Genomic DNA, 22,509 nt, shown 5'->3' on the forward strand with positions numbered 1-22,509 from the left:
AACCATGAGTTTACTGTCACCCCATATAGCTTACAATACCATGAAAATACTCAATTGCGAATACAATTTCGTTTTCAACAAATTTACACCGTCACGTCGAGGCACCCATAAGAACGAATACGGTATCGGGACCGTTGCTGTTCATATGTTATTGGTTTGATTCCATATGGTAAAGAAAAAAACAACTATATTTGACTCATTCAAATAAAAGTTTTATCATATCGGAGATTAAAATAAGCACCTACAAACACTATTTGAAATTTAATAAAACATTATATTATATTACTAAAATCACGAAACAGGTAAATGACACCCCTTGATGGCATGTATGGTTGTACTTCGAATACTTGTACATTACTATTCACAACTCGGTTATGAGTAACTTTATATTTAGATTTAGATAAAAATAAGCAAGTCGCAATGACATACTCAAAATTGTTTATAACATAAGTATCTTAAAAGTTAAAAAAAAAAACGCATTAAAAGGGGACAAATTTTAGCGTATAGTGTTGCTCCCATTCGTGGCAAACTCGCTTTGGGGAAAAACATATTGATAGCTTATATAGTTATATGCCATGGGAAGGTTACAATTTTGAAGATGCGGTACTCATTAGTAAGTGCTTAGTATACGAAGATATTTATACTTCTTTTCACATAAGTAAATATGAAATTCAGATTAACCAAGGCATCAAAAGGATCAATGATGAAATATCGCATTTCATTTACTCCAAAACTTTAGTAGGTAAATTAATGCCCCAAATGGTGAATGAATCATCTACAAACCATACTTGGCATGCAGACATATACTTCAAAAGAAACTTATCTAAAACAACCTATAGGCGTTAGGTGTCAGGTTATTGATATGAGATGGTTCCAAACTTCAGAGTTCTAAGATAGAGGAGACAAAAATAAACCGAAAGTAATCATGCATATATGTTACAAAAACGTGAAAAAAAAAGTAGACAAAAAAGTAGCCCGAAAAACATGAAAATAAGGATATCATTTCAAAAATTTTACCTAGACAAGATATGTCTTATTTGCAAGGTGTAGGTTGATATAGTCTTCAATCCATCATTCTTTGAATGAATGTTGAACAAATATTAAGTACATACAAACAATATATTTGGACTACATAAAATGTTAAAAATTGAACCATAGTATTCTCTCCAAAAGATCAGAACATCTTGCACAGATAGGCTGCTGGAATGTTAATTAGATAAATTACTTAATCTCTCGCAGTTGCTGCGATGTGAAATACGGTTAATATTTTTAACAAACTCAATTATAACGATATTTATTTATTATATTATAAACTTACTTAAAAGGCAAAGTCGGTGGCTTTTGCCACCGATAATATCTCCGTTTTTGTCTTATATAGAAGGTTCTAAACTACCAAGCTGGAGCGGTGACATTTACACTTGAGCCCCTCCTTTTTTGTTTGCTTTTTACAATTTACAATTTTTCTTTTTATTGCTTCTTCATGTAGTGGTAAGTTTTGTGTAAAGCTGGCTGACTAAGTGACATGTACTTTGTCGTTTGTATCCAATGTTGTAGAAGACGCTAGGCGCTAGTCGGGCGGTGAGGTACCGCCTAAGGATTAATCGGATTGGACTTTTTAAGTCTAATTTTACAAATTTTATATATATATATATATATATATATATATATAGATAACTTTATACTTTTTATTATTAAATTTACAAGTTTAGGAGATAACTTTATACTTTTTATTAATAAATTTATAAGTTTAGGAACCATATGTAAACTAGTGAAAGATAGAGGGGGTTAAATGTTAAAATACCTAAAATTAAATGTTAAAATAGGTTTATAAGTAATATTTGGGCTGTAAAACAATGGGCCAGATTAAAAAATGGGTCAAATTTTGTGTTTAATGGGCTGTAAAACATGGACCGATTAGTCCTATTTTGACCGCCCGGGACCGATTTTGACCGATTTTGACCGCCTAAGACCGATTTTGACCATATCCGCCTAATTGGACCGACTAGTTAAAAATTAGTCAGTAACTCACCACCTAGCGCCTAGGCGCCGATTAATCGGCCGCCTAGGCCGATTTCTACAACATTGTTTGTATCTCACACAGTTACTAAACGAAAAAAACGATACAACTCTAATACTTGGTTCAGGTTCTAGGACATAGGTTTTGGGATAATAATTTAAAGAGTTAACTGCAATCTACGTCTATGGTTTATTGCATTATTATTTCTCAATCACAAGTAATTTCGAACAATCTGTTCACATACATAAACTTTTAATGGAACGAGTTAGGTCAAATATAACACGTTTTCGTTTAAAAAACCATTTTTACGTACATATTTTTATGTATGCGTCTATATCAATTCGAGTTGGTCTACATTTGGATATAGCTTTTTTTAATATAATACATTTTCTTATTTATTTTACGTACGTTTTCATAAATTTTGTTCCTAACAGAGTGGAGTCAAATTGTCATTTCTTTTTTTTTCTTTCTTTTGTTTCAAAACTTTAATTAATCTATAGAATAAGTTATGATTGTACGAGATAAATTCAATTTACTTTACATTATGATTCAATCACAATATTTATATAGGTTACATTGAGTTCAATCAGATATGTCGAAACACGCGTTTTCGTATGATTTACGCATCACCTAACACTTGAACAAGTCGTGTGTAACACATTGTATTTTACACTCGGTGTTTTACTACACGTTCGTCCCGCCGTGCGCCGCCGCAACGCGCGGCTTGCAAAAAACTAGTATAATCTTAAAACTGAATGTCGGTTGACATTTTAGAAAATATCAATTTCAACCCCTTCACTTTTAATAAATTTTATAAAATTTCACTTTTACCCCCTCAAGACTATATATAATCTGAGTTTTTCTTGATACCTTTGTTAGCTAACTTAAAAAACTAATTTGTTATGTGCTTATTTTTATGTACGTGTTGGTATAATTCGAGTGGGTCTACGTTTTGATGAAAACTTTGTTTGGAAACGAATCGGGTCAAATATAATACGTTTTGATTCGACGTGATAAATTTGAGGTGGTCTTCTTTTCGATGTAAATTTTATTTTTACAACGAGTCCGGTCAAATATTATATGTTTCCATGCCTACTAATAATGTACGTTTTGAGGTAAATTTTGTTTTCAAATATAATACATTTTCGTACTTACTTTTTATGTATGTTGCGACATAAATTTTGTTTGAAAACGAGTCGGGTCGAGTATAATACATTTTGATTCATCGATTAAATTTGAATTCGTCTATGTTTAACGTAAAGGGTCCATAATAATCTATGCATAATAACGCCACATAGGCGGTACAAAATTCAAGTTTGTCTACATTTTGACAAAAATTTGATATACATTTTCGTTAAATTCGAGTTTGTCTACTTTTCGATGTAAATTTAGTGTATGCTTTCATCGTTTATTTTGTACGTGTCTCACGTATGATTTGGGTCGTATATAATATGTTTTGACTTGACCGTATAAATTCGAGTTGCTCTACATTTCAACCAGCCGCAACGCGCGGACAGTAAAAAAACTAATATATACTTTCTATAAAAGGAGAAATCCAAGTGACATAAGAAAAGCTGATGTGTCAGTAGGAGAGGGTGTCCAACAAGGCTTTTCTTATCTCATTATTACATCATAAATCCTAATATTAAAAGACTTTAAAATTCAAAGTTGGCCCACATCAAACCACTACCTTGGTCTGCCTTATACTCAAAGGTCTGCCCTGATCGTTTATATTAAAGTACTGATGTTAATTGAAAATTCAAAAAACCTCTTCTCACGTTCAAAATTCAAAATTCTGGCTCCATATTCAAAATTCAAAATTCAAACCATATATATTCTAATTCTAATCCTATAAATAAGATATAATTATCTGGCTCCACATTCAAATCTCTCTCGCTCATATCTACATATGAATTTGGCTCCACATTCAAATTTCAATTTATCTCTCTACTTTATATTTGCGATCATATCTCTCTTACTCAAATGCATAGCTCTCATGATTGAGCCGGTTAATCTTCAGATACAGTTCTTTGTTCCAGTGTCATTGTTCCAGTATCATTGTTCCAACATCGTTGTTTCATGGTAGCTCTATTTCACACACTCGCCTTTGACCTTGGCTTTGCGGGTTATTTTAGGTTTGTGGATTCTTTTAAACTGTTGATTATGTTGATAATATTTATTTTAAGGTGTTGATATATTTCAGCTTTTTTTTTTGGGAGCAGTGGGAAGTTCTTCTGTACTGTTTTTGAAGTCTGAAGTGCAGAAAGTGGAGTATTTCTTTATGATAAATGAAGAACTTAATGGTAATTATGAGAATCTGTTTTTTTTCTAACTTTATTTTTGTTCTTTCGGTTTATTGATATTTAACATTTTACTACGATTATGATATCCTTCTTTTTCATGAGGATAGGGCTACTGTTCAAGAACTAAGGAGCTGAAAAGGTGTTTTGGTGATGTCTTTCTGCACTTCGGAATTCAAAAACAATGCAGAAGCTTTTCATCACGTTTTACTACCATTGTATCCTTCTTTTACATCGGAGTTGAAGAAATATACAAGTTAAAAATGTCATCATATCCTTCTGTAGGTCTCTTATGATTTAAAGTATTGCTTTTTCAAGGAAGTTGAGGATCAAGTATATGAGGATAGGACTAGTGTTCAAGAGCTGAAGATCTCTGGAATTTCGTTTTTCAGTTCTTAATGTAATTGTTGATCTTTGTAGAGCATTTTATTTTTACTGATTTGAGCATCAACAATTGTTAGTGTTGATATCTGCTTTTGTAAATGTTGAGTTGCTATTGTTGCCAGCATCTGTTTAACAAAAGATTTATCCACTGTTTAAAGGTATTGTCTGTTCTCATAATTCCTGTTTTTTGTAACGACTGTTGAGTTGTTACTGTTGGCGACATCTGTTATTCTCATTAGCGGTTTCTAAAGGATTGTCAACCATCAATCCAATAGAAGTTCTGAACTGTCACACCCCCAAAATCCACCTGCGGATAACACCCGCTTCGGGGGCGTGACCGACCAGGATCCAGCCACCAATTATACTGAATACTTAAGTTGATAACAAAAGTAATACTTACTAATCATAAGCTTAGCAAATATTAAGTTCAGAGTTTAAAGTGTTAAGTTCAAAACAGTAATAAATAGCGGAAGCATAAGTAAGGTAGTTTAAAACAAAGTTCATGATTCAAAATGAGGTAACACCCAACACAGGGGTGAACAGACACTACGCATTCCCAAGCTGCAAGCTCCATCGTCACTGGTTACCTGCAAAGCATGCAGTAAGGGGTCAACAATAATGCTGAGTGAGTTCACTAGTTGTCCAGTTTTAATTACCCAAAAACTTTGTTTCACCGGTTAATTTATCCGTTTATACATGCCCTGGGGAGCTACCCCAAAAGTTAGCGACTAAACTGTTTTTCCAATACCGAACACTAGGTAACCGTTGCGTATCCGCAGGATGCCCCGATGTCAATGTTCTATCATCATTAACGAATATCTGAGTACATTAGTTCACGCCCGTCCCAAACCAGGGCACGGTGTGAGGCTGGTAAACACCTAAATAGCGCTATCAACTAATAACCCGTTCGCCTAACCCGGCGACTAATCGGTATTTGTAGTAGGGACTTGAGTGATAGAGTTTCGTTTAGTGCCGTTAGTTGCAATCCGTATAAACAGTAATTAACCAAAAGGTTTCCCAATACCCGGGAAGAAAAAGTAGGTTTTGTTCCCAATAACTAGGGAAGGTATGTAAATGGTATCCCCTTTTACCAGGGGATAGGGTTGTTAGTCTCGTGTCCCAAACCACCGGGACGCATGCTTTTAAGTTGTGAACTCACCTTGGGTTGCTCGGTAGGTTAAGGTTACTTGTCAATCACGTTGGTCACCACGTCCTAACATGGTTACCGGTATAGGTCAGGTTCGGTATACAGGCATTCACGTAAAAACTTACACATAACTAACACGTATCAAGCATATAAGTAAACAGTGGGTTACTGGGCCGGCCTAAGAAATTAAGCAGTCAACAGCAACACGTAATCCAGTCAACAGATAGCCCAAGTTAAACACATATGGGCCCAGTAACCAAAATGAACAGCCCACTCGCAACCAGCTGGTCTCGAGTCGCAACCAGGTGGTTTCGGCTTGTCACGTTGTGGTTGCGAGTCGTAACCGTGGTCTCGAGTCATCATGCTGTGGTTGCGAGTCGCAACCGACGTAGTCTCGGGTCGCAATCACGTGGTTTCGACTTGTCATGCTTTGGTTGCGAGTCGCAACGGTGCGGTTTCGAGTCGGAAGGCTGTCGTTGCGAGTCGTAACCTGTCACTTTCATGTACACGTGATGATGCAGGTGCATCAGTCCCTTTTGTACCAAGAATTCAGGCCCATTTTAGGAAACTACCAATAAGGTTTCACTAACACTTTGCCAAAGCTGAATACTAGTAAAGATAGATCAAACTTTGCCATTTTTACATCTTCAAGCCATATTCAAACAAGTTCATCCTATCTTCATATTTTTCTAGGGTTTTCATGCCAACATAATCACACATTTTGGACCGAAAATCACCTATTTCTAACAAGATTAATATGCAAGAACAAGTAAAACATACACTTAGTGGCATTAACATAACTCGGTTGGCCCTAAACATCCTTAAACCATTATTCCATAACCATTTAAGCATGTTAGCAAGTATCATACATAGGGTTTAACACACATAGTCAAAACTTCACAATCTTCCTAAAAATCATGCATAGTATTTCTAACCAAGCATAATATTTCTAGTTCATTTAACCCACATAAATCTTATACACAAAAGATACACAAAGATAACACTAACCGGTTATGAGAGGAGGAGCCGAAAACAAAGAAAAGAGAACCAAGAAGATGGAATGTCCGAGTGATAGTCTTGACCGAGTTTCTTGTCCGGGATCTTTGCTTGAACCGAAAATAGGAAGGGATTGGGGTGTGTTGTTGAGGGTTTCTAGTTGAGAGAGTTTGAGGAGTGTTTGTGTGTGTAAAATGGAAGAAGTGGGGGAAAGGTGGGATATATATACAAGGGGATGTTTCGGGTTGGGCTTGGGGGTTTCGGCCCAAACCGGTTTCGGCTCAACGGCCCACTCGAGACCGAGTGGCCCACTCGCAACCGCCCGGTTGCGAGTCATGGTCTCGGGTCGTGGTCTCGGCTCTATTATATATCTATACTACATATATAATACATACAACACATAAAATGCACAAAGGATCACGTTTTCATTTAATAATATATATATATACACAAAATATTACAAGGTGATCGTTCGGAAAAACCTCGAGTGTCACATTATCCCCAAGTTTTAAGAACTTTCGTCCCGAAAGTTGAAGCAGCCACTGCCAAGCTAGCGTGTTTCAACGGGGTGTCACATCATCCCCCCGTTGGTTTGGAATTTCGTCCCGAAATTCGGGTGTAGCTTCAGTGCTGGGGTTTTCGTTTGGGAATAACTGGGGATACTTGGACTTCATCTGGTCCTCCCGCTCCCAGGTAAACTCTGGGCCGCGCCGTGAGTTCCAACGAACTCGCACAAGGGGTATCTGGCTACGTTTGAGGGTTTTGATTTCTCGATCCGTGATCTCAATCGGTTCCTCAGTAAAATGTAGCTGTTCATCAATCGTCAGTTCCTTAAAAGGAATCACAAGTGTTTCATCCGACAAACACTTCTTCAGGTTAGACACGTGAAAAACATTGTGCACTGCACTCAGCTCTGCAGGCAGGTTCAATCTATAAGCAACCTTACCGATTTTCTCGGTAATTTCGAACGGTCCAACATACCGTGGATTCAGCTTGCCTCGTTTACCAAAACGAACCACACCCTTCCAGGGTGAGACTTTAAGTAGAACCCGGTCCCCGACCTGGAATTCTAATGGTCTCTTACGCTTGTCAGCGTAGCTTTTCTGACGGTCACGAGCTGCCGCCATGCGTTGCCTGATCTGGGAAATCTTTTCCGTTGTATCTACCACTAGTTCTGGGCCTGTGAGTTGACTGTCACCTATTTCCGCCCAGCAGAGTGGTGATCGGCATTTACGACCGTACAATGCCTCAAAAGGTGCCGCCTGAATGCTAGTGTGGTAGCTGTTATTGTAGGAGAATTCCACCAACGGTAGATGCTTCTCCCAGTTCTTGCCAAAATCGATCACACATGCTCTAAGCATGTCTTCCAGGGTTTGGATGGTGCGTTCAGACTGCCCATCCGTTTGCGGGTGATAAGCGGTGCTCATGTCCAAACGTGAGCCAAAGGATTTGTGCATAGCTTGCCACAATTCGGAAGTAAAACGAGCGTCTCGGTCAGAAATAATAGAAGTTGGCACCCCGTGCCTGGAGACTACTTCCTTCAAATAGATTTCTGCCAAGGTAGAAAACTTGTCTGTTTCCTTAATGGCCAGAAAGTGTGCAGACTTAGTCAATCGATCTACTATCACCCAAATAGTGTCATTCCCGCGTTGAGATCTAGGTAGCCCTGTAACAAAATCCATGGAAATCTGTTCCCATTTCCATTTCGGGATTTCGGGTTGCTGTAGTAGGCCTGCTGGTTTCTGATACTCGATCTTGACTCTTGCACAGGTCAAACATTTGCCAACATAGGCTGCTATGTGGGCTTTCATGCCAGACCACCAGTAGGTGGTTCTTAAGTCGTGGTACATCTTATCTGAACCAGGATGTACTGAGTAACGGGACTTATGGGCTTCGTCCATCACAAGCTCTCGTAGATCTCCATAAAGTGGGACCCAAATGCGCCCTGCCACATAGTAGGCGCCGTCCTCTTTCTGTTCTAGTTGCTGTCTCGATCCTCGCAGGGACTCAGCCCTGATGTTTTCCGGTTTCAGAGCTTCAACCTGAGCATTTCGAATCTGGGTAGGGAGACTAGACTGGATGGTAAGTTGTAATGCTCGCACGCGCTTTGGTATAGTGTCCTTTCGGCTGAGGGCGTCTGCCACGACATTGGCCTTGCCCGGATGATACTTGATGGCGCATTCATAATCATTCAGAAGTTCGACCCATCGACGTTGTCGCATGTTTAATTCTTTCTGCTTAAAGATATGCTCGAGACTCCTGTGATCGGTGTAAATGGTGCACTTGGTACCGTACAGGTAATGTCTCCATATCTTAAGCGCAAATATCACTGCTCCCAGTTCCAAATCATGCGTTGTGTAGTTCCTTTCGTGTGTCTTGAGTTGTCGGGATGCATAGGCAATAACTTTCTCGCGTTGCATCAACACGCAACCGAGTCCATGAATAGACGCATCGCAGTAGACCACAAAGTCGTCCGTTCCTTCAGGTAACGATAGAATAGGAGCGCTGCAGAGGTTATCCTTAAGCCTCTGAAAAGCAGATTCCTGTGCTTCATTCCACTTGTAGGTGACGCCTTTCTGAGTGAGTGTAGTGAGGGGTTGAGCGATCCTTGAGAATCCCTGAATAAATCTGCGGTAGTAACCTGCCAATCCCAAGAATTGGCGAACTTCAGTCGGAGTCTTAGGGGTAGGCCAATTCTTTATAGAGTCGATCTTAGCTGGGTCGACGTGGATTCCATCCTTGTTAACCACGTGCCCAAGGAAATGAACTTCTCGAAGCCAGAAGTCGCATTTCGAGAACTTGGCATACAGTTGCTCATTGCGGAGGAGTTCGAGGATAAGGCGTAGATGTTGTTCATGCTCTTCCTGACTTTTCGAGTAGATCAAGATGTCGTCTATAAACACGATCACAAATTTGTCGAGGTAGGGTTTGCATACTCGGTTCATAAGATCCATGAACACTGCAGGGGCGTTGGTCATTCCAAAGGGCATAACGAGGAATTCATAATGACCATAACGAGTTCTGAATGCAGTTTTGGAGATGTCTTCATTACGGACCCTTAACTGATGGTAGCCTGATCGCAGGTCAATCTTAGAGTAGTAGCTCGATCCTTGCAGTTGATCAAACAAATCGTCGATTCGCGGGAGAGGGTAACGATTCTTGATGGTAACCTTGTTCAACTCACGATAGTCTATGCACATTCGGAACGTGCCATCCTTCTTCTTAACAAAGAGTACCGGTGCTCCCCAGGGTGACGAACTAGGGCGGATAAACCCTTTATCCAAAAGTTCCTGTAGTTGTGTCGAGAGTTCCTTCAATTCTGCGGGGGCTAGTCGATAAGGTGCACGAGCTATAGGCGCTGCTCCGGGAGCTAGCTCGATTTGGAATTCGACCTGACGATGGGGAGGGAGTCCAGGTAATTCCTCAGGAAATACCTCGGGATAGTCGCGCACTACTGGAAAGTCTTCAATCCTCTTTTCCTTTTCCTGCGTGTTGGTAACAAGTGCTAGGATAGCGGTGTGCCCTTTTCGTAAATACTTCTGGGCCTTCAAGAACGAGATAACGCCAGAGATTTCTCCACTTTTGCCACCTTGTACAATGAGGGGTTTGCCAGAACGGCGAGGAATACGAACTGCTTTCTCTTGACAGAGGATCTCTGCGCGTTGCTTGGATAACCAATCCATGCCAATAACGACGTCGAAGCTTCCGAGAGTAACAGGGAAAAGATCGATACTAAATGTCTGACCAGACAACTCCAGTTTGCAGCCTTTGACAACATGTGAGGCCTCGATGTTTCTACCATTAGCTAACTCGACGATATGAGGAGAACTTAGTAACGAAAGCGGACGCTTAAGCTTCTTACTAATACGTAGGGATACATAACTAGCATCGGCACCGGAATCAAATAACACAGAAACATAACGATCATCGAGTAGGAACTTACCCGCCACGACATTGGGGTCATTCCTTGCTTCACCAGCTCCAATCACGAAAGCCCTTCCTCTAGCACCATTCCCAGCATTGTTGTTCTGATTGTTGTTCCCAGCTCCCTGATTATTGTTGCGGTTCTGATTCAGTTCAGGACAATCCTTCTTAAAGTGCCCCTCAGCTCCACACTTAAAACATGCCCTGTTGTTTCCCTGCTGCTGTTGCTGTTGGGGTTGTTGCTGATTCTGTCTAGCTGGGAACTGACTTCGACAATCCTTGGCGTCGTGCCCCATCTTGTGGCATCGCTGACACTGGCCCTTGTTACATGCCCCATTGTGGTGCTTGTTACACTTGTTGCACTTAGGGTAGCTTCCCCGGTAGCCACCCTGTTGCTGAGTGCCTTTGCTGCTTTCAGTTTTCCTTTGCTGCGCTGGGGCCTGAGTGGGGTTAGCATCCTTGCTTGGATTTCCTTCCCACTTACGTTTGTTGTCACTAGAAGTTCCGACGGTAGCATTGATCCTTTTGGGCAACCGGCCCTCTTCTACGGCCTGATCAGTAAGTTTGTGAGCAAGTCGAACAATCGGCTGAATGGTAGTGTGGTTGGCTGAAGTGACATGGCTTCGAATCTCTGGAGCCAAACCTTTGATATACAGTTCGATCCTTCGGTACATTGGTCGAGACATATTTGGGCAAAGAGCAGCGTAGTCATTGGACAACTTGGTGTAGGTTTCAATCTCTGACCCAACCATCTTGAGCTCATAGTACTCATTCTCAAGCTTGTGGATGTCATCCCGGTGACAGTATTCATCCTTAATCATATCCTTGAAATCCTCCCATGCCGTAGCATTAGCAGTTTCCAACCCAAACATCTGAATCTGCGCCTTCCACCAAGAAAGCGCGCTTCCTTCAAGCGTAGCAGTAGCAAATTTCACCCAATTTGCAGGAGGACACTCGCAAACGGCAAAAACAGCTTCAATTTTCTCAATCCAATGCAGAAGACCTATGGCACCCTCAGTGCCGTTGAAAGGGAAAGGCTTGCAATCCATGAAAGTTTTGAAAGTACACACTGGTGGTTGCGCCGGTGCATGCTGACCTGTTCGTGAGAAGCGAAGCGTATAGGTTTAGAGGCGAAAAGTCGATGTGGCGGTAGGATCTATACATCCTAAAGCAACGAGCTTACCTATGGGGTGGGCTGCAAAAGCCGCAGCCACTGTGTTGAGCAGGTTAGTGAACTGAGCCTGCGTCATGTTAATGTTTCCTCTTCCGCGTCCACTCATTGTCTTCATAACCAGAAAACACAGTATGAGTGTGATGTCGTAGTGTAGCGAGAATGAGATAGAAGAGAGAGGTGTATCTATCTAGTTTTAGGCACACTAGTACGTATAGCATAACAGGAACATAAAGTAAGCAAACAAGTAAACACTGGTCCGAGCTATGAGGTCAAAAGTGTTGAGCCTTGCACTTGGAGTGTAGTGTCGTTGCGAGTCACGGGTTATAGTCTGGTTTTCTCCAAAAGATTTTCCCCTTTTTAAAACCAAGTTCACTATAACCAATGGCTCTGATACCAATCTGTCACACCCCCAAAATCCACCTGCGGATAACACCCGCTTCGGGGGCGTGACCGACCAGGATCCAGCCACCAATTATACTGAATACTTAAGTTGATAACAAAAGTAATACTTACTAATCATAAGCTTAGCAAATATTAAGTTCAGAGTTTAAAGTGTTAAGTTCAAAACAGTAATAAATAGCGGAAGCATAAGTAAGGTAGTTTAAAACAAAGTTCATGATTCAAAATGAGGTAACACCCAACACAGGGGTGAACAGACACTACGCATTCCCAAGCTGCAAGCTCCATCGTCACTGGTTACCTGCAAAGCATGCAGTAAGGGGTCAACAATAATGCTGAGTGAGTTCACTAGTTGTCCAGTTTTAATTACCCAAAAACTTTGTTTCACCGGTTAATTTATCCGTTTATACATGCCCTGGGGAGCTACCCCAAAAGTTAGCGACTAAACTGTTTTTCCAATACCGAACACTAGGTAACCGTTGCGTATCCGCAGGATGCCCCGATGTCAATGTTCTATCATCATTAACGAATATCTGAGTACATTAGTTCACGCCCGTCCCAAACCAGGGCACGGTGTGAGGCTGGTAAACACCTAAATAGCGCTATCAACTAATAACCCGTTCGCCTAACCCGGCGACTAATCGGTATTTGTAGTAGGGACTTGAGTGATAGAGTTTCGTTTAGTGCCGTTAGTTGCAATCCGTATAAACAGTAATTAACCAAAAGGTTTCCCAATACCCGGGAAGAAAAAGTAGGTTTTGTTCCCAATAACTAGGGAAGGTATGTAAATGGTATCCCCTTTTACCAGGGGATAGGGTTGTTAGTCTCGTGTCCCAAACCACCGGGACGCATGCTTTTAAGTTGTGAACTCACCTTGGGTTGCTCGGTAGGTTAAGGTTACTTGTCAATCACGTTGGTCACCACGTCCTAACATGGTTACCGGTATAGGTCAGGTTCGGTATACAGGCATTCACGTAAAAACTTACACATAACTAACACGTATCAAGCATATAAGTAAACAGTGGGTTACTGGGCCGGCCTAAGAAATTAAGCAGTCAACAGCAACACGTAATCCAGTCAACAGATAGCCCAAGTTAAACACATATGGGCCCAGTAACCAAAATGAACAGCCCACTCGCAACCAGCTGGTCTCGAGTCGCAACCAGGTGGTTTCGGCTTGTCACGTTGTGGTTGCGAGTCGTAACCGTGGTCTCGAGTCATCATGCTGTGGTTGCGAGTCGCAACCGACGTAGTCTCGGGTCGCAATCACGTGGTTTCGACTTGTCATGCTTTGGTTGCGAGTCGCAACGGTGCGGTTTCGAGTCGGAAGGTTGTCGTTGCGAGTCGTAACCTGTCACTTTCATGTACACGTGATGATGCAGGTGCATCAGTCCCTTTTGTACCAAGAATTCAGGCCCATTTTAGGAAACTACCAATAAGGTTTCACTAACACTTTGCCAAAGCTGAATACTAGTAAAGATAGATCAAACTTTGCCATTTTTACATCTTCAAGCCATATTCAAACAAGTTCATCCTATCTTCATATTTTTCTAGGGTTTTCATGCCAACATAATCACACATTTTGGACCGAAATTCACCTATTTCTAACAAGATTAATATGCAAGAACAAGTAAAACATACACTTAGTGGCATTAACATAACTCGGTTGGCCCTAAACATCCTTAAACCATTATTCCATAACCATTTAAGCATGTTAGCAAGTATCATACATAGGGTTTAACACACATAGTCAAAACTTCACAATCTTCCTAAAAATCATGCATAGTATTTCTAACCAAGCATAATATTTCTAGTTCATTTAACCCACATAAATCTTATACACAAAAGATACACAAAGATAACACTAACCGGTTATGAGAGGAGGAGCCGAAAACAAAGAAAAGAGAACCAAGAAGATGGAATGTCCGAGTGATAGTCTTGACCGAGTTTCTTGTCCGGGATCTTTGCTTGAACCGAAAATAGGAAGGGATTGGGGTGTGTTGTTGAGGGTTTCTAGTTGAGAGAGTTTGAGGAGTGTTTGTGTGTGTAAAATGGAAGAAGTGGGGGAAAGGTGGGATATATATACAAGGGGATGTTTCGGGTTGGGCTTGGGGGTTTCGGCCCAAACCGGTTTCGGCTCAACGGCCCACTCGAGACCGAGTGGCCCACTCGCAACCGCCCGGTTGCGAGTCATGGTCTCGGGTCGTGGTCTCGGCTCTATTATATATCTATACTACATATATAATACATACAACACATAAAATGCACAAAGGATCACGTTTTCATTTAATAATATATATATATACACAAAATATTACAAGGTGATCGTTCGGAAAAACCTCGAGTGTCACATGAACATTCTTAAAAAATAGGTATTTTGAAAAAAATTGACAAAAAATCTTCAAAACAGCTGTTTGGCAAAAGATTCATCCACTGTTTAAAGGTATTGTTTCATCTCATAAAATGTTGTTTTTTGTCACGACTGTTGAGTTGCTACTGGTGCGAACATCTGTTATTTACAACAGCAGTTTCCAAAGAATTGTCAATGATTAACTTTATAGAAGTTCTGAACATCTGTTATTGCTCAACGTCTTTAAATGAAGACGTTATTACCGCTGTTGATTTACCACTGCTCAACAGTGCTGAACAGCTGTTATTGGTCAACTGTTATTGCATCTCACAGTTGCTACTGGTGCGAACATCTGTTATTCCCAACAGCAGTTTCCAAGGAATTGTCAATGATTAACTTTATAGAAGTTCCGAACATCTGTTATTGCTCAGCGTCTTTAAATGAAGACGTTTTTACCGCTGTTGATTTACCATTGATCAACAGTGCTGAACAGCTGTTATTGGTCAACTATTATTGCATCTCACAGTTGCTACTCGTGCGAACATATGTTATTCCCAACAGTAGTTTCCAAAGAATTGTCAATGATTAACACAATAGAATTCTGAACATTTGTTATTGCTCAACGTCTTTAAATGACGAGGTTTTTTACTGCTGTTGATTTACCACTGCTCAACAGTTTTGAACATCTGTTATTGCTCAACTGTTGATTTACCATTGTTTGCCATGTAGATTATTGTTGGTCTTTAAATGAAGATATTTTTTTTTTATATTTCTTTATTGCAGAGGTTTAAATTTTTCCTTTCAGTTTCTTGATATTTAATTTTATAGTTTTCACATGAAAATTTATTTTTTAAATGTTTTGCATTAAATGGCTGCTGATATTTAATATCAATTTATTCGTTTATATTAAAAGTCTGTTGAAAGGACTGCTAAGTTACTATTGTTGTATAAGATCTGTTGTTGCCCAACAGTGGTTTCCAAATATTGCTGAAGGGTATTGTCTGTTCTCTTAACATCTGTTGTTGGCCAACAGTGGTTTTGCAACAACTGTCAACCATTATCATAGCAGAGGTTGTGACGTGGACAGATGTTAGCCATCAGATCTTTCTAACTTCTGACACGTCAGCATTCACCTTTTCACTTTATAAACCGTTGTTTCATCCCCAAACAGAGGTTTTACTTTCGTCTGGAGTTTAAAATTCAGTAGTAAGGTTTCCACCTTCTTCTTCAACAGTTATTCGTCAACCTCTCGCAACTTTCAATTCCGATCATGACTTTGGTGATGGAAAAATCGCATAACTACGTTGCTATTTTTGAGAAAACCGAGAATAATACTTTATGTCAATCGATGATTGATATTCTTACATCATCAAAATATAAGGTCATTCTTACCGCCGACGCACCCATTTTCCAAGAGACGCTTCACGATTTTTTGGGCTAATGCGAATATTGAAGAACAAAACAATGTGGCTGTAAGTATAACTTCAAAAGTCGGAGGTGAATCGGTTTCTATTACCCCCAGTACCATATCAACAACATTTGAGGTATACGACTTGGCAGGTAAGACCTCTTTGCCGAAAAATGAGATTCAAACATACTTGAAGGGGAGGGGATATGATGGAGAGTTGAATAAGGCAACTATGTTTAAAGGTAATTTTTCACCGCCGATGAAATTCCTGTTCCATACTCTCTTAATCTGTCTCTCAAATAAAACTACTTCTTTTAACGAAATACCTTTGAAAATTCAGTCATTGGGGTATGCAATTTTGACAAATACTGATTTTAACTACTCCCAAGCACTGTTTGCTGATTTGGTTGCAAATTTAAATAACATTAAAAAGGGCAAAATTGCTGCTATTAAAAAGGGCAAAACTGCTGTTATTAAAAAGGGCAAAGCTGCTGCTATTGAAAAGGCGAAAACTGCTGGTTTTCTTATGTTTCCTAGACTAGTAAGCTACTACCTGCAAAAAACATGTTTCTCAAAAAGCTTTTGAAAAAGGTGAAGCTATTAAAATGAATAGTCTAACTTTTACTCGCCTTATGGCTAAAGAGTCGGATGTTTTCAAAACTGAAGCAAAGGGGAATGGGGAAATTTTAGATGAGTCTACAACTGCTCCTCAAACGTCTGTTATTGAGCCCACTGCTCTTGGTGATCACAGCACTACAACCACTGCTGTGAAACCCCCACCAACAAAACTCAAAAAGACCAAAACAAAATCCAAAAAGCACACCGAAACCAGTAAAACGGGTCTTCTGGAAGATGAGATCCCAGAGGTTAACCCCGTGACAACACAGATGTCACTACAAACCACTGTTGCTACTTCCTCACAACATGTGGAAAGATCTCAACCCATAAACCAAACTCCTCATGATTCCTCACAAAAGGAACATGTTGTATTCACAGGGACACCTCAATATGATGATATACCCTCATATGAGAGTATACTTAAAAGCCCTTCTCCCGCGGCAATGTCTCTTTCGACATCAATCCCTTCATCTTCCATTCCACCAAAGTTTGTAACACTGCTTCAAGCTATTGACATTCAGAGTGATAGCTATCCCTCTCACAAACACTTTACTGAGAGTTTAACTTCAACAATAGCTATGTCTGAACCGTTTCAATTACCTAACCCAGAAATAGTTGAGGAGGCTACACCTCTTGAATTTCAGCAAATTCTTGATGGTATTTCAAGTGGAGCAACTACTACAAATGTCAAATCCACTGATTTACATTTGGACAGTAGTTTCATCAGTCAGACTCCCTTGAAGGCAACCACTGTTGTGTCTATCAAGGTATCCACTGGTGAGTTCAAGTTAACCACGGGTGAGACCACTAAGGTAACTACTGATGCAGAGGGAAGTCCCCAGAACCAAGAACAAGGGGCATATGCTAATGAAAATTTGGAGATACCTCCTCTTTCAAAAGCAGATACAACCACCTCTGTTGGGAATTCAGATGATCCTATTAAGTTAGGTGATGGATTAAAATACCAGGATTTGACGAACAGGATATATAACTTGGAAACAACTGTTGTTGATATGAAAGATCAATTGAAGCAGTTGGTGGATGCTTTCAAAAGTCGACCTTCTCATCAGCAGTTATGCCAAGAGCTTTGGAATTCAGTACAACCCATTCTCGCAGCTCAAAGGGAACTGGCTGAGATTCAACTTAATTCCCACATGAAGCTAATTAGAGTTATGGTTGAAGCAAGATACAAAGACACACAGGCTGACATCAAGGGCATAAAAGAATGCATTGTAAAGTTAACTGGTACTACCCCTACACCTGTGTTTGAAAAAGAAGATGAAAATGATGCTGATAAGAGGGAAAAGGATTCCATGAAAAACTTTGGCAAACCAACACCAAGGGATCATCCAAAACAAAATCCAAAGGCTGCCAAGCAAACTTCTGCAAAATCTCCTGGAAAATCTGATACTGGTAAGAAAAAGGGAATTGATGATTCTGTTAACAAACAGACAGATAAGGAGATTGAACGAAAACAGAAGAGGAAGCATACAAAAGAGGAAGATGAAGTGCTCAACATTGGAACTTCAAATAGTAGAAAATCACAGAAAGATAACGAATCACCACCAGAAAAACCAACCACTGCCGCGAAACTCAAAACCACTGCTGAACCTAAGAAGTCAGATTCTGATACACCTAAAACAAAACTCTCACCACAAAAACCACCTGTCAAAAAGCAGAATACAAAATCCTCATCAGCATTGCCAACCTCGACTGAAACAATTGCTGATGCAACAAATGTTTCAGCATATGTTAAGACAACAGCGGTTGAGACACCGGTTGTTTCAACAGTTGTTAGTCAATCCACTGATTCTACCCAATTTCAATTTCCACCACAATCAACCCTCACAGTCGTGGCACATTTTTCTTCCCTAACTCCTCCTTCTCCAAAATTTGTTTACACAAGAAAGAGAAAATTCATGGTGTATGAAGAAGAGAAGGAAGATATACCCGCACCAATTCCGTTATCAGCTACTGTAACACCCCCAAAATACCACCTGCGGAAACCCCGCGAGGCGTGTTACACATCAGAGTCTGAGCCACCAATCACATTGAACCAATAGTAAATACTTAAATAAAACATGTCATTAATGACCAAGATTAAAAGTCAAACACAATATTAATTCACAAAAGTTATGTAGCGGAAGCATATGATAAGTCGTTTAGTAATCGTTTCAAAATAAACTCAAAACCAAGGTATCAATTATAATTAATCCAATAGCTTCGATCCATGACCACTCCAGCACTCCCAGACAGCAAGTCCATGTTCCAAGGTTAACGACCTACAAGCATGCAAACAAGTGTGTCAGACTACGCTGGTGAGTTCAAGGTTTTGTTAACGTGTTTCGTTACCAGATGTATGTTAATGCGATTCAATGTTGCGTTACGATGTTGCTCATGCTAGATACCCTAGGGAATGTGCCCATATGTATCCGAGGAGTGTGCCTCTTAACAACCCCAATGCTCCTAACCAAGCATTGGTAATGATCGATCCCATGTACAATAACCAATACCCAAGTAATTGTTTACCCAGAGTTTCCCTTCCAAATGTTTACCAGTTGTCCCAAACCACCGGGACGCATGCTAGAGAAATGCAATGAACTCACCTTGGTTTGCTCGGCAGATTATACCAAAGTTACTTGAATTAAAAGTGATCAAACACGTCCTAACAGGATTACCATACAAGTCAGGTTTGGTTTAAGTAAGGCACGTATGGTTACACAGAGTTAGCACGTTACAAATACATTTAGATCATGGCAACACTTAATTGTTAAACGATGCATTCAACTTGTGCAGTCAACATAAGCCCAATAGTACTTAGTCCAATCATGTTGTACAATTTAACAAACCCAGCCCAAATAAACATAAGTGATCCAACAGCGTATTCGGCCCAAATAATAACATATGTGACTTGTGCGATCCGGGTAAGGTTGTGCGATTGTAATTGGGCTTGTCCGGCCCAAATCAGACTAACTACCCTTGTGCGATCAGCTTTATTATCCAGCCCTGGTCTACTCACCCGGCCCAACAGTTAACAACATTACACATGTGCGGTCCAGTAACCCCTTGTGCGAGTGAAAGCACCTTGTGCGACTGTGGGTGCTTGTGCGACAGGAGACATCTTGTGCGACTGACCAAGATGTCTTGTGCGATTCTCTTGTCCGTGTGATCTTGTGCGGCCGACTAGCTTATGCGTTTGGGGCTTCTTGTGCGGTCAAGACCCCTTGTGCGATTAGTTTATATATTCCGAATTTTATGCAAATCAATTTAATCAGTTTCCTTATTTTGTGATAATCAATCAACAAGTTTCCATCTATCCGATTAGCACACTATCGATTAAACAAGCATTTTCATTACGAACTTCATATGAATCCTAATCCAATGATGAACAAAAATCTCAACAATTCATATGAACATGTATCATAACATTTGACTTTTTAACCATCATACTTAACCCATCGAGCAACCCTAGTAGTCGACTATCATTCAACAGTTTCTATATCATCATGTAACACCCCATGAACAAGCTATGCTAGTCGATCATTATCAATACTAACTCACTGATTTAACATTATGATTTACAACAACTTAACGAAAATCCAAACAACATATATATCCAATCGGCTACTACAAGACATCCGAATTACATCAACATCATTACATGAACATCATGCGAAACACATAGATCATAACATCAACCACATACAATCAATAGACACAAGAACTAACCGATTAGAAGGAGAAAGGGAAATCGGCCAAGTCAAGAGCCTCGAGGGGATGGTTGCCGTCGGGTTCGAGAGAGAGAGGATGAGGGAACTAGGGTTTGTGAACTTGTGTGTGTGTTAGGTAATTGTAACAAATGAGAGAATAACCCCAAGGATGGGTGTTGTTTGCGTATAAGGGAAGTGGGCCGAGCCCAACTCGGCTGCCCTATGGGTCCGATTACAAGGTGTGGCCCAAATGGCCTTGTGCGTTCCAGTAAGTGTTGTGCGATCGGTTCGTATTGTGCGGTTGAGCCAATATATACATACATTCATCCCATTACGCAAAACACAAAATCATAACGTTTAATAATCGTAATAGTTCACATAAGCATGTAACGTTACACATAAGTAGGTTCGAATTACGAGTTGTCACAGCTACTCCGTTCATTCAAAGTTCACCTAAACCATAAGTCCCACCTTTATCAACAAAGATCAACCCATTGGCAGTAACTTTCCCTCTGGAACTGCTTGCAGTTCAAGATGAAATGACTCAATTTTACACAGAGGATGATCCATCGAAAAGAACCTTCCCATCTCTTCAGGGATTTGAAACTCCAAAGAATATTTCTGAATATCTGAAGCTAAAGGGCTAGCAAGCAGAAGATAAGGCAAATGAAAAGTGTAAAGGGCTAGGAGACATTAATTTATCAGCTCGCATGCAATATTGGCTTGGTGAAGTCAAGAAGCTGGAAGATTTTGCTAGAGACCTGAGTAAGAATATGTCAAATCTGTCACCAAATGTTGAGCTAGAAAAGACATTAAGAAATGAGTTCTTGAACACTATCATGGAAACCAAGCCCTACGAAGCCTACAGATCTGATTTCAAAGACTGGCCCCTTAAGGCTCTTAATGAGGAAGTTAATAGAATTGAAAAGATGAATAAAGATCCTCAAATGCCAAAATCTGCTCCCAACTGGAAACAATACAAAAAGGTTGAAGTGGATGAAGTGTTGAAGTATAAGAGAACGAAGGCAGAACTTGTAGCAGCTAAGGTTGGGACTGCTAGACATATTGGAAAATGGACTAAGCAGTCTATTGATCTAGCTTACAGTAGGTTAGAAGAGCGAAGAAAGACAGATCCATCCCTTCCTAAAAATCCAGTATACAAAGATGAACGACTGTTATACGTCGGCAGACCGTTACATCTAAAAAGCTGTTCTCATCAGCAGATGTATCCATTGCTGCCTTGAACCAAAGAAAAAGACAACAACTGATGGATGAGGAAGATGAAAATAGGTATGCTGAGCACAGAAAAGAGTCTATAAAAAATCAATTACGATATAGATTGGATGATGCTTCATTCAAATTTCAAGCTTAAGTTGCTCAAACACTTCAGAAGTTGGCAAGCAGGCCTCAATCGCCAAACTCCTCTCAAATAAAACTTCTCCCAAGAAACCCATCAGACCCAAAAATACTAAAGTGGAAGTCTGACAAACAGACCCATGAATTGACTTTGATGAAGTCTGATGGTAGTGTTGAAAAGATATCAAAGGAGAATGCACTTGGTCTGAATCCAGTTCACCTCCAAGATCTTTTTAACCTTCAACTTGATAGGGATGAAGATGATACTGATTCTTTGGATTTTGGGCTCCAATTCAAAGGGCAAATCCAGGAAATGTTGATGAGAGAATAAAGAAAAGCTGATTTCTAAAATCTACCGATTCCTTGATTTAGTTTTGCTGAAAGTTGTTGAGGCAGGTGATTGTGTTTTTGTAGTTAACGTTTGTTGAACTTTAAGTTGTATTCAAATTCTATGAAGTACGTATGTCTATAAACAGTTTATATTGTCTTTTTGGGTAAACAGTTAAATTGTATGTAATTGATATTATTAACCGATAATCTATGTTTATAGTTGTCTTTTAGCTATAATAGATAACACGTTTTGGTACAATATCAATGCACGTATCTATATGTTCTATTAATATGTTTTATGCATGCTTGTCTAAGAAACGACTCGTGTTTGCAGCTCTCATTTTTAATGAGAGTACTAAATTCTTTGTTAATAACATTATTCTCTTAACATCTGTT

General features: G+C 39.9%; 1 protein-coding gene across 1 annotated transcript; it reads left to right on the plus strand.

Annotated features, from left to right (window-relative positions):
• The first annotated feature begins 15,961 nt into the window (after positions 1 to 15,961).
• LOC110919229 lies at positions 15,962 to 21,671 on the plus strand. Its single transcript, XM_022163505.1, has 4 exons — positions 15,962 to 16,072; positions 16,440 to 16,640; positions 17,686 to 18,495; positions 21,075 to 21,671. The coding sequence occupies exons 1-4, from the start codon at positions 15,962 to 15,964 to the stop codon at positions 21,669 to 21,671; spliced, it is 1,719 nt and encodes a 572-aa protein (XP_022019197.1).
• Positions 21,672 to 22,509: the final 838 nt, after the last annotated feature.

Source organism: Helianthus annuus, chromosome 16, assembly GCF_002127325.2.
Source record: "Helianthus annuus cultivar XRQ/B chromosome 16, HanXRQr2.0-SUNRISE, whole genome shotgun sequence".
NCBI classification, from domain to species: Eukaryota; Viridiplantae; Streptophyta; class Magnoliopsida; order Asterales; family Asteraceae; genus Helianthus; species Helianthus annuus.